This window comes from Furipterus horrens, unplaced genomic scaffold (genome assembly GCF_987537825.1).
Source record: "Furipterus horrens unplaced genomic scaffold, mFurHor1.1.pri manual_scaffold_4, whole genome shotgun sequence".
Classification (NCBI taxonomy): Eukaryota; Metazoa; Chordata; class Mammalia; order Chiroptera; family Furipteridae; genus Furipterus; species Furipterus horrens.
Genome location: NW_028327174.1, coordinates 37,231,454 through 37,243,941, shown reverse-complemented (window position 1 = coordinate 37,243,941; position 12,488 = coordinate 37,231,454). Strand labels below are relative to the sequence as shown.

General features: G+C 37.1%; 1 protein-coding gene across 1 annotated transcript in view; it reads right to left on the bottom strand.

Annotated features, from left to right (window-relative positions):
• Window positions 1–2,579: 2,579 nt before the first annotated feature.
• MRPS35 (mitochondrial ribosomal protein S35) overlaps window positions 2,580–12,488 on the bottom strand; it is a 36,376-nt gene continuing 26,467 nt past the window's right edge. The window contains exon 8 of the mRNA XM_090275497.1: window positions 2,580–3,231. Within this exon, the coding sequence (XP_090131623.1) occupies window positions 2,962–3,231 (270 nt within the window). The 3' untranslated portion in view covers window positions 2,580–2,961. The remainder of the gene's footprint in view (window positions 3,232–12,488) is intronic.

The following is a 12,488-nucleotide window of genomic DNA, read 5'->3' as shown; positions in this document are numbered from 1 at the left end:
ATTATTTCTACATCCATTCTTCTAAAAGATTGCTGTTCTTTAAAATGTATACAAATTATTTAAGTTTCTCAACAAATTAGGGCTGCTAGGGGAAGTTTTTTCTCCTTTGGAGTTTCTCAGCATTTTACTCATCCTTTAAAGTTGATAGTTTCATGGAAATGACCATGATTTGGGAAAAATATATTTTATCTTCGTAAAAATACAAACTCATACTCCTCTCCTACAGCCCTACCTTTGGCCATCAGATAAACTCAGTAAACTTAGACTGGAGAGGCAATCAGACCAGTCAGCCAAAAAGCAAACACAACTGGGCCTAGAAACCATGTCTTCAGTGGAAGTCAAAGGGACCAAAGAGAGCTCCTGAATAGAATTTAAAACTTTAAGAAATAAAGCTATCAGGGCCCAGTCAACAACTAAGGCTAAGGTTGTTACACCCATTTGGGAAATAACCATGATATTGAGTCTCTCCAATGCTGTAGGTAGATCTTTAAGTCTATGATTATGTAGTATTAGGAAATACTTACCAATATTGGAAAGAAAGTACGCAAAGAACTAAAGCACCCTACAATTAAGAAAATAGGTTTATTTACTTACCTACATGTTTAAGCAACTTCTGAGCTATGTAAGTTTGAAGTCAGAAGTGACTGCATATCAATACAGCAAAGTGTCCTCTAGAATGCTCATTTAAGGATGAATATGATAATGTTCATTGTATATATTGGATCAATGAATAGTTTAAAGGACAAAAATATACTTGACAAACTACTGTTTAATTATGGCTAAAATCATAAGGACAGCAACTGTTACCTTTTAAGACAGTTTTGTTTTAATCTTGCAGCTCTAAAGATTTTGCCATCCTAGGTCAGTGAGCCACGCTGCAATCCTATACAAGACCACCCTCACTTCTGACACCGACCCTAAGTTCTGGGTGGGGCAGGGATCCCTAATCCACCTTCAGGTTGGACAATTTACTAGAAGAATTCACAAAGTCAATGAGAGCTGTTATACTCACGGTGGTGGCTTATTGCAGGGAAAGTACACAGGTCAGTCAGTCAAGGGAGCACAGAAGATGAAATCCAGGAAGGTTCAAAACTCTTAGCTCCTGGTAAACTCTCCCCAGCCCCAGAGATAGGACAAATTCATCTCCCAGTTCCAATGTCTGCCAGCATGCCTGGAGTATTGGCAACCGGGAAAGTTTGCTCGAGCCTCAGTATTTCAATTTTTATTGAGGCCCCACTACATAGGTAGTTGATCTCAGCTACCAGGTGGACTGATTTGCCAGATGACTCAAAGCCCCCACATAAAATCACACGGTTGGTTTTTCTGGCATGCCTAAAATTATCAGGTGTGGCCAGCCCCACCCTAAAATCCACTGTGAGCGTTTCAGCCCTAAACAAAGACATTCTATGAGGTATGACATAGATTACTTCCCAGAAACTGAAGGAAGAGGTCAAGGCCTTTGGGAAAGGTCAAATTCTTTATTATACTTCGTTACTCCCTCTGCTTGTACCTGCACTGTATTATTACTACAGGATTGGTGGTCCTAATCTACCACCTGTTCACATGTTCTTTCAGAATGTTTCCATCTTCAATCCTGTTTCTGCAACTGAGTTTTCCTTAACTGAGCTTCTAAAAATATAACATTTCAATACACTTATGTATGCTTTAAACCGGACCTAAAAACTCAGTTTTATCTACTTTGATTTTCATTATTTTTATCCAATGAAATATACAACATGCCTGTCTCCTTTTTGTACTCAAAGCCCTATTGTTGTCCTTTCTAACCTACTGACTTTTGGGCTTGCTAATACCAAATCATACTTTCAATTAATATAAATCTTTTGGGCAATTTCTCTTAAAGCCATTTTTATTTTTAAAGATTTTATTTATTTTTAGAGGGGAAAGGAGGGAGAAAGAGAAGCAGAGAAACATCAATGTGTGGTTGCCTCTCGCGTGCCTCCAACTGGGGACCTGGCCCGCAACCCAGGCATGTGCCCTGAGTGGGAATCAAATCAGCAACTCTTTAGTTTGCAGGCCGGTGCTCAATCCACTGAGCCAGACCAGCTGGGGCTGAGCAATTTTTTTTTGACATTCCTTTTGGCTTTCACTTATGTCCTCTAATTGTGTCAGGCAAAATAAGTCTTAGGCAAATAAACTCAAAAATTCCTTTATTTTGATTTTAAATTAATTACTTGTGGACCACTTTGGAAGTAGTAAGAAATGACTTACAGATATACTTAAATGGAATGGGATGTTTCTTAGAGCAGTTCTCCATTTTGTCACTTACTCCATTTAAACTCAAGGTCATTATTTACACCTCATCTCTTCCTTCAGCTGTGGAAGCTCTAACGGGGTAATCAAGAGATGAATACCAGTTAATTTCCATTTCCCCCTCTCTGCAAACTTGGGTTGCAGAAACATGCCCCAGAAAATAGAAAGTAAGATGCTAAACAGAATGGAATCAACATAAAGTGACCCCAAAATAGAGGAATGGAACCAACTTTTTATTTCCAATGTCCTATTTCTAATCAGAACTGGCATCTGCAAAAGCACTGGGTAGACAGCAGGTAGGTAAACAAAGCACTGCACTGCTGTGGGGAGTGAGTTCTGGGTCTCGCTTCCCAAACAACCAAAATTGCAGTTCACAAACACTCAGTAAGTGCTCATGTGCAGGGAAACAAAATACCTATATGTCTATATAAATTCTAAGTTGTTATGGTAGAAATAAAATCAAAACACTTTAGAACCAGAAGAAATCACAGAGATGTAATGAGTCTGATTGTCCCAGAGGATAAATAAAATTTGTGAATAATTATTGTCATTATGCATTAGTATAAAAGGAATAATTTTAACTTTGAAATAAAACAATGCTTTTATTAACATTTTCAATTTTATATCAAACTAGACAATAATTACATATAAGTCACAAAATTAATAGATCAAGTAATTTCTGTACATAATTCATGTCAGATTTAATAGTCTCTTCACTGATTCTTTGTACTGAGAAAGGGTATTTTCATTGTCCCCCTCGTTCTTAAGACTAACAACAGACTTTTTGTAATCTTCAACTTCTTTAGTAGCAAGGAGCTCTTCTTTATTTACTTCTGGATTTTTCTCGGCAGCTTTAATTTGGAGAAGTGTTTCCAGGATATTTTTTTCTGAGGAGCTATTTGTCCATACATACTCTTCCATGTCTGCTTCAGTCTTATGTTTCTCCCATTCCTCAGTTTTCTGAAAGGAAAAAATGAGTTCTGAATTCTGAGAAATACTATCCAAAGACAAAGCCGGGGCCTCCAGGGGGAGAGCCCTGGTCTGGCCACTGCACACGCACATTACCAAGCACTGCACTGCACCAGCTCCAGTAGCTCAGGGCTGGACAATCTTTTACATGAACAATTCGTTACCACCCACTAAGGCTAATTTCATTTACAGTTACACTGTTTTCCAAAAGACATATAAAACTCACTTTTTTTCTCCCCAGCTTTCTAGTCCCGAAATTCTAACACAGCAACAGTTCACATTTCTGGGGTTAAAAATAATGAGAATGGAGGTTGTATTTATCTTTGTAACATGCCATTGGGGGGTAACAGGAAAGACCAATTATTACAATAAAATTAAAAATATAAAGTACATGTGTAATACACGATTTTCAGTCATAATGACTTCATATATTCTGGAATTTTGTTTTGGTATTATCTTTCTTTTCTGTTCCTATAATGGAAATAATTTTTGTTACCACTTGTTTTTTCTTACAAAAATTATTACCAAATTATGCTAGGGAACACTGGTAGGTTTCACAGTAATATAATTCAGCTTTATGATTTAAATGAAGATGTAACATAGTGTGCAAAATCAAGCAAGGCAGCTAGTAAGTAATATGCTCTGGTTCAAAGAAGAGCTGAATACCAACCACATTCTTTCCAAATTAACACATAACTACATTCTGAACTATAGACTATTTTAGAATCATCTACTATTCTTACAAACTTTAAGATGTTAACCTCCAAAGTTATAACATTTTAAAGCATTAAGAGAAGTAGATTTATAGACTATCAGAAATAATTTATTTCTGAAAACTCTTGAGAGACCGCAGCCTGAGCAGACAGGCTCCAAGGCTCCTCAGAACTAGGTGAGCACCGAGGACGAGGTCAACAGGTTTCACCCATGCCTCCCTTCCACCCTCACCACCATAAAGAGAGAAATACTGGAGATTTGTCCCTCAAAGGGTAAGAGAGAAGCCCCACCAAGCGCAAAGAGGCCAGTGGGGATGCCACTGACTCAGCAAACCAGTCAGGTCAGTGAAGCCTAGGAGTCTCCCCTGTACAGAAACCCTACCAACAAGAAATCCTCCTTTCATCCTTCACACCGAGTATGCTCTTTCCTTCAAGAGAAACCAACAGGATGGAGAATGTTCCCCTGATCCCCAAATTCCTCAGCCAATATAGGGTATCTGCTTACTGCGCCCTACACTGTCTGCCCACCTCCCCACACTGGCTGAGGACAATGTGTCCACTTATGTCCTAGAAGTATCTTATCTGTTTGAGAATCAACTCTATGCCCCCTTTTTATCTGGCAGTGAGACTTTAGGCTTGGCTGAGGGGAACAGAGATAACGTGAAACTTTTCTCCTCGTGCCCTGCCCATATAACACTGTGGCAAATGATTTCTAACAGCCAAATTCTGAATTTGTACATATAAAAAAAAAAAATTACTGTCAAAATTAGCCTACCCCATCTAATTCTTTCTGTAATATTTGGGGAAGAAATAAATAGCAGCCCCTTAAAAAATGCTCTAAATAAATAGTTCTATCTAGTCTTAGAAATGCTTTATATGTTTTAAGACAATGTCATAGTTTCTTTATAATTCTAATTTTCAAGTGAAGTATATTTAAGAGGCCAAGAAATACATTTTCTAAAGCATTGAGTAAAATGGTCAATACATCTCATTCTTGACTGCTAGAGATCAAGTAATTAAGAGATTGTTATTTTTAATAAGTTGGTATTAATAAGAGATTAATATGATTAATAAAGACTACTTAATAGCTTAAAATGTTTCACCTAGATTTTTAAAATTTATTATTATTTTATTTACTGATTTTAGAAAGGAAGAAGAGAGAGGAACATTGATTTGTTGTTCCACTTATGTATGCATTCATTGGTTGATTCTTGTACACGCCCTGACCAGGGATCGAACCCGCAATCTTAGCATATCAGGACAACTCTCCAACCAACTGAGCTACCCAGCCAGGGCTTCACCTAGATTTATCAAGATTTTCTTAAGTGCTCTGAAAAAGATGCTTAAACAAGAGGTAGCCAAAGTAAATACACTAATAATTTCAAACACTTTATTTATACTCCCCTAGCATTTTGTATATACGATTCCACACTGGTTTGCCAAGGTGTGTTATAGATGTGCCATAATATCGATTCCCTCAGACTTCAGGTGGCCAGGGGAGCCTGGAACAATCACAATTACCCTTCTCCTTCACTTATCTCAATTTGAAAATTACACTACAGTGATACAATCAGCAAAATTCAAACGATGGGGAAGCCTATAGCAACAAACACAGACAAATTACAAGAAAACAGCTCAACAGACCAAGCTCCCTTTTGGTTTGAGATGGCTACAGGGCACCCTTTCATAAATACTGAGAACCTGCTCCGTGCTGGGCAGGACTAGGAGAGGCTGGACGTCTCCAGACACTGTAGCTAAAAACTAATGTTTCCATATCCACTACTGCAAGCAAAAGGTACATTTGCTTGCTCGTATTAGATATGTGATACGTGCTGAAATTCCCCTTCAGGCGATATAAAAAATAGAGCTGGCTAAAACAAAAAACTGATTATTCAAATGTGATAATACTGACACTGGAACAAAATTCAATTTAAAAGCTAATCACTTATAAAAGTCTATTAACTCTACTAAAAACAATTTTGGTTTTGCAATTAAAAAATCTACTACAGAAAATTTCTAACATGTACAAAAGTAAAGACAACCGCACTACGAACTCTCATCTACCCATCACCCAGTTTCAATAGTCAACTCACAGCCTGTCTTGTTTACTATATGCTTCTATATATAGAAGAGCATACGCAGAAGCACAGCCCCTTTACCATGCTCTCACTGAATTACTATGAGGGAAACCCCAGACTTTGTCATTTTATCCATATTAATTTTTTTCTTAAAAAAATAAGTATTATTTTAAAATTATAACCACGATATTGTGGTACTTTGTGGTATGATGTGGTATTTCGGCTCACGAGAGCCTAACCTAGATTGGCTCATTCCTCCATCCCATTTGTTCATTCTATCAATTAGCAATTCCTGTGTGCTGATTATCTGCCTGACAGTTCTCTCCCTGGTGTCATCTTGCCCTCTGGCCACAGCTACTGGACAATGCCTGCCTGAGGCAGAGTCCCTCCCTTAAGAGTTTGAATGCAGAGAAAGTATTAAATTTAGCTTAATTTAGTTTTTAGTTTTGTTGCTTTGTTCCCCCTCGCCTCACCTCTGCCTTCCCCCTCCCCTGGGATAACTAGTCCTATAAATTCTGACATAGTGAAGGTCATGCTTTCTGACATACAGGCTGGAGGAGGAGGAGAGAACATCAGTCTTCAGACAGAAAAAAAGGAGGCAGTTGCCCATAGAGTAACAGGCCCAGGGAATAAAAACAACCCTCACTCTCACTGTCTTGTTTTCGTTCCTGTTCCTGAGATTTTGTAGAATCCTTGCCCTTGTATCTTTTCAGCTTAAGCTAGCTTGAGTGAGTTTCTATGACTCACAACAAGGGGACGCGGGGAGGGGTCCTCAACTAGTACATGGTGCTCAGGAGAGAGGCTTGATGATAGAGTTTGGACCTGTCAGCATATATTGGGGTGGCCAAAAAGTCAGTATGGCTTTTTCTATAAAGTAAAAGACAGATTTTTCATTTTCACTAGTAACTTCATTGACTTGGATATTTTGAGTATGTAGGCTATATCTCGAGTGGTATAATGTTGGTTGTTCTCAATTAATGTCTCAATTTGATCGCTATTACATTCAACTGGTCTACATGACTGTGGAGCATCGTCCAGTGAGAAATCTCCAGCATGAAACTTGCAAGCCACTTTTGACACGTTTAATCAGTCACAGCACCTTCTCCACACACTACACAAACCTTTTTTTGTTTCAGTTGCATTTTTACTTTTCTTGAAATAATAAAGCAGAATATGCCAAAAATGTTGTGTATTTTCTTCCATCTTCAATATTAAAATGGCTACACAAAAATTCACCAATTTTTATAAGATTTTTTAATGTACACTGATATGACAACTGTCATAATACAATCTAACAAAATTATCTCGAATAAAGTTAAAGACAACTAAGCGGTTACTAGAGCCAGCTTATAGGGAAAAAAACCCAAACTTTTTGGCTAACCCAATAGAAGATAATTAACATCACCTGGGAGAAGGTACCACCTGAAGAAAAGGAGAGCACAAAACTTGGGAAACAATTAAATGTAATTGATTTAGACTAAAACATATAGCAAACATTTCTAGAAACATGACACATTCAGTTAAGAAATACTACAGTTAAGATGGCTCAGGATGATTTCTAAATAAGCAGTGGCTCCAAAATGTCATACTTAAAAATAAGAATTTTGATGCATGTAAACAAGAAACAGACTAATAGTTACTGGGGGGGAGGGGGTTGAAGAGGAAGGGGTAAGTAGGGGAAGGGTTTAATAAAGGAACTAGTATAAATGACCCATGGACATGTACGACGAGGTGGGGACTGACTGTGGGAGAAGGGGTGGGCTGGGTGGGGTGAACAATGGGAGAAAAAGCGGGACAACTGTAATAGAAAAACAATAAATAAATCAAAAATTTAAAAATAAAATAAGAATTTTGAAAGAAGATTTTCACATTTATGTGACTTTAAATGGTCTTTTTGGAAGTTCCCTTTTTTAAGAAGACAATTTTCTTTCACTTCAATGTAGTTAAGCAAAAGTTCATTAATGGCTTCTAAAAACAGGGGTTAATGCTGAAGGGATAATTATGCAGAACTGAATTCAGACACAGAATCAGCAGGCTGCAGTCCCACATACATCTTCCTCAAAGAAGATGGAAATTACTGAAAAGTAAAGGGGAAGAAAATCATCTATAATTCTGCCACCCCAAGATAACCAATCAGTACTGGTGACACATCACGCATGTCCTTCTAAAACCATTTTTAAAACATTGCTATAATTAAATATCACTTACAATCCATAACCTGTAATTCAGTCAAAATTTTTGCTTCTAAAATACCACCCAGGATTGAAAGTGGGCAACTGTTTAAGAGTTTCTTTTTCTGAAGTGTAGTTGGGACTGTATTAATTTTAAAGCAGAAACAATAGCATGGCCAAATACTGGAGGGCAAAATAATATATTGTAAGCTCAAACTGATCAGCATTCAGACAAGAATTTGATGACTTTTTAAAAACACTTTAATCATTGAATATTTATAATGTCACCATTTAATTTACAAGGGAGGCTATTCTATGCATCCATTATATAGTCTCTCCTTTGTTCCCTGCTCTGACTACAGTAACCCAAGAGAAAGCCACCTTCCGTTCCACACAATCCTGTGCTCTTTTCCAGAGCTGGCTTGATTCATTCACTCATTCATTTACTCAGTAAACATTAACTGCACAACTCCTGCGCCGGGCACCTCAATGTCCTGGACCTGCCAGTCTAGCAGGAGACTCGGAGCTGAGTAGAGCCAGTCAGATGAAGACTGTGATCCCAGTAAAGGCAAGAGTCCAGAAGGTCTACAGGAAGGAAAAGCTTAGTACATTCAGGGAACTGAATAGAGGCCGGGTAAGGAAAGTGGCAAACGATGAGTCTGAATAGCTATAAGAATACTTACTATTCTGAGCACCTTACATATATTAACTCCTTTAACTTTCACAACAATCCTATGAGGTAGTAATGTCATACCGTCTCTTTTACAGACCAGGAAACTAAAGCCCAGGGCAACTAAAAATGTGCCCCAAATTTTACTGCTTGTTAATGGCAGAACATGTCCCAGGGAACACAGACACATCATTTAAAAAAAAAAAAAAAAAAGAAGAATATTTATATAAAGAACAAAAGAATAATTTAATTTGAACCTTTCTTCTTTCTTGCCCTTGCAAGCTTAAATTCAAAGCAAAGAAAAACAAATAATAATAACTAATTCATACAATGGTCAGTGTAGCAGAAGGCATAGAAATACCTGTTCCACTAAAGACACAAATTTGTCACCTTTTACCATCTTATTTAAAAACCTGTTTACTTAGGATGTGAATCATAGTAATATTCCACTCCCCATGATTACAAGTAAGCCATTGTGCTATATGAGGAAAAACAGTTTAACCATTTAAAAAGCCCTTAGTTATTTGAAAATCAGAAAAAATCAAGATAAATATGCATAACGAACAGTTACTACCAATTCTTTTAGATACCACCGCTAAATTTTTAACTTAATATGTCAAGAATTTAATTCAGATCAGTTTTTTTGAAAACTTTACTGATTGCCAATATGCCAGACACTGTACTAGATGCTAGAAATATAAAGATAAAATAAAATGTACAGTCCCTGTCCTCAGTGATGTCAGAGTCTAATGGAGTTAGTCAGGCATGGCTATAGACAATTACCATAAAAATAATAAAAGGAATGCTAACTGAAAGAGAGGGGGCAAAAGGATAGACAGGAAACACCTAAGAGATGTAATATTTGAGGTGCGTTAAAGGATCCATATGGATCTGCAAGGGTGACATTTTGAAGAAAAGGTTACAAGCCAAGAGAACAGCGTAGCAGAGTTATGGAAGAACACATTGTGCTCATTATGCTGAGGTACAGGATATATAAGCTACACTTCCTGAGTAGCTGATAATGAGGTGGCATAGGACTGTGGACAGACAGGCTAGGGAGCTTAGATTTAGTCCTCGCAATAGGGAACCTCTGAAAGACTTTATAAAACAATATGACCCAACAGACTTGTTTTTTAGAACAATTACTTTAACAGTAACAGGGAAGATGGGTGAGACAGGAAAACCAATAAAGCTGTTACAGCCCTGACTAGTGTGGCTCAGTGGGTTGGATGTTGTCCTGCAAACCAAAAGGTCACCAGTTCAATTCCTAGACAGAACACATGCCTAGGTTGCAGGCCAGGTCCCCAGTTGGGGCGTGTGAGGTGACCGACTGATGTTTCTCTTACACATTGATGTTTCTCTCCCTTTCTTTCTCCCTCCCTTCTCCTCTCTCTAAAATTAAATAAATAAAATCTTTAAAAAAATAAGGCTAGTAGAGCTTCTCAGGTAAAGGATGAAGACGAGCCAAACTGGCATAGTGGAAGTAAGGATACAGAGGAGAAAATAGTTTTAACAGATATCGAAAGGCTAAAACTGAGAGGCCTAGTGACTAATTAGGTTATCAGGAGAGAGGGTGAGGGAAGAAAACAGTTTAATGCTCAGATTCATGACTTCAGCCACTGGGTGGGAAAGAACACAAACTTTTCTTAAAGGTCTTTAAGTACATGGTAGGCTCTTGAACATGAGAAGTAAAATGAAGTCTTGCCTGAAGGCAAAGAAACATGAGAAGCATCACCTTCACTGTACGATCATCCCACTCAAGAATCTAGAACAGCAATCACAGCCTACCACATCAAGTAAAAAAAAAATCTATGTATATATGTATGATAGACAAACCCGTCCATTTTCTTGACCTCTCATTCAAATTTCAATCCCATATCCTGAGCTCTGATACTAGCTCCACGTAAAAAAAAACTGTCTTAAGAGATATACCAACCTCTTATCAGTTTGTTTACAACTGACTAAAAGAGATACACAAACTGATTAGAGGTTGGTGTATCTCTTTTAAGACAACACTCAAAAACTTATTCACAATCAGAGCTCAGCACCAGAATTGCCCATGGAGACTTTAAAACGAAACAAGCGAGTCTCACCACTAGAGATTTTGATTTATAGGGTCCAAGCATCTGTGGTTTTAAAAAGCTTCACAGATGAGTATGATGCAAGCCCAGAGAAAAAAGATCATGGAGATAGATAAATTTTCTTTTGGATTAATCTCCCCCCGCCCCATTCATGTATTTCTCCTTTGGGATTTTATTTGCTAATTATCTAGTAGTTCTAAAAGAATTTCTTGTGGCCTCTCTGCATAACCATTGTTTATTCCTTCTTAGGTACAAAATGGTGCTCCATAAGGTGAATAAATGAATCATGGTAGGTTAGAGAAAAAGGAACTTGCTATTACACATTCTGCCCATAATTTTTAAAATTTCTCCCAGATGATTGAGCTAAGATTTAATGTATTTTATTGCCTTCAGTATTTCAGCCAAAATAAACAGTGAAGGAAGGAAGGAAGGAAGGAAGGAAGGAAGGAAGGAAGGAAGGAAGGAAGGAAGGAAGGAAGGAAGGAAAGGAAGAGAGGGAAGAAGGGAGGGAGGGAGGGAAAAAAGAAAAACATTTTCAATTAGTTGTTAGGTTTGAAAAGAGCAAATTAGCAGCTAATGTTCAGGTTTAATTTCAACTCTTACTTCATATTTTGTAATAGAAGTCAACGTTGAACAAAACTAAATAATATGATATCATAGAAAGAATATGAAACTTTGAAGCTGTAGGTCAGGCCTGAGGTCTTCAGCTAATAAACTCCAAACTTGGGCAAAGTACTTAATCTCTCCTTAATTTCTTAATTTCTCAATGTATATAATAGAGAGATTGTAAAAAAAATTTTTTTGATTCCTGATTTTCAAGGTTAGCACGCATTTAAAATGGGTGGTCACACCAAATGCTGCTGCTGTTTTTTAAAAAAAGACATACTATTTTAAAGCACTTTTTAAAAGTGTAGTAAGACCTCCTCCACTCGCACCTCATTTTGGGTTTCCTTTTATATTCATCCAAGGTGATCACTTGAAAAAGCACAGGGGTAAAAAAGTCAGAGACAGACACAGTTAATTCTCAGAGTAATGCCACATCACCTTAAAAACAACGGCCAGTGCTATTTGTCTGGGATTGAGAAAAAGGTAGCATGTAGGCTCTCTTTACTGCTACTGCTGGACCATGATGGCCAGACTCATCATGGGAGTTCAATTTATGTACTTAACTAGTTGTTTTTCTTCAATAAACAATGTAATATCAGTTTATGCACAGTTTATAAACAATTTTAGGCATAAAAATATTTCACGTTGAAGAGATGCATCTTACTAAGAGTAGCCAATATTTTCTAGAATGCAAATTCTATTAACGTTGCCAAAAATAAGTTAATATCATGAAATAAACTCACAGAAGTAAACATTGGTAGAGATCTTCCAGAATATAAAATTTGAATACTTTTCATTTAAATATATGAAAAAATATAAAATCAAACAAAAAACAAAACTGATCTACACATAACCCAAATCATACATCCATGAAAATTAAGTAGCTCAAATTGTTGCAAAGGTATTTGTTTCTCTTTTTTCATTAATTT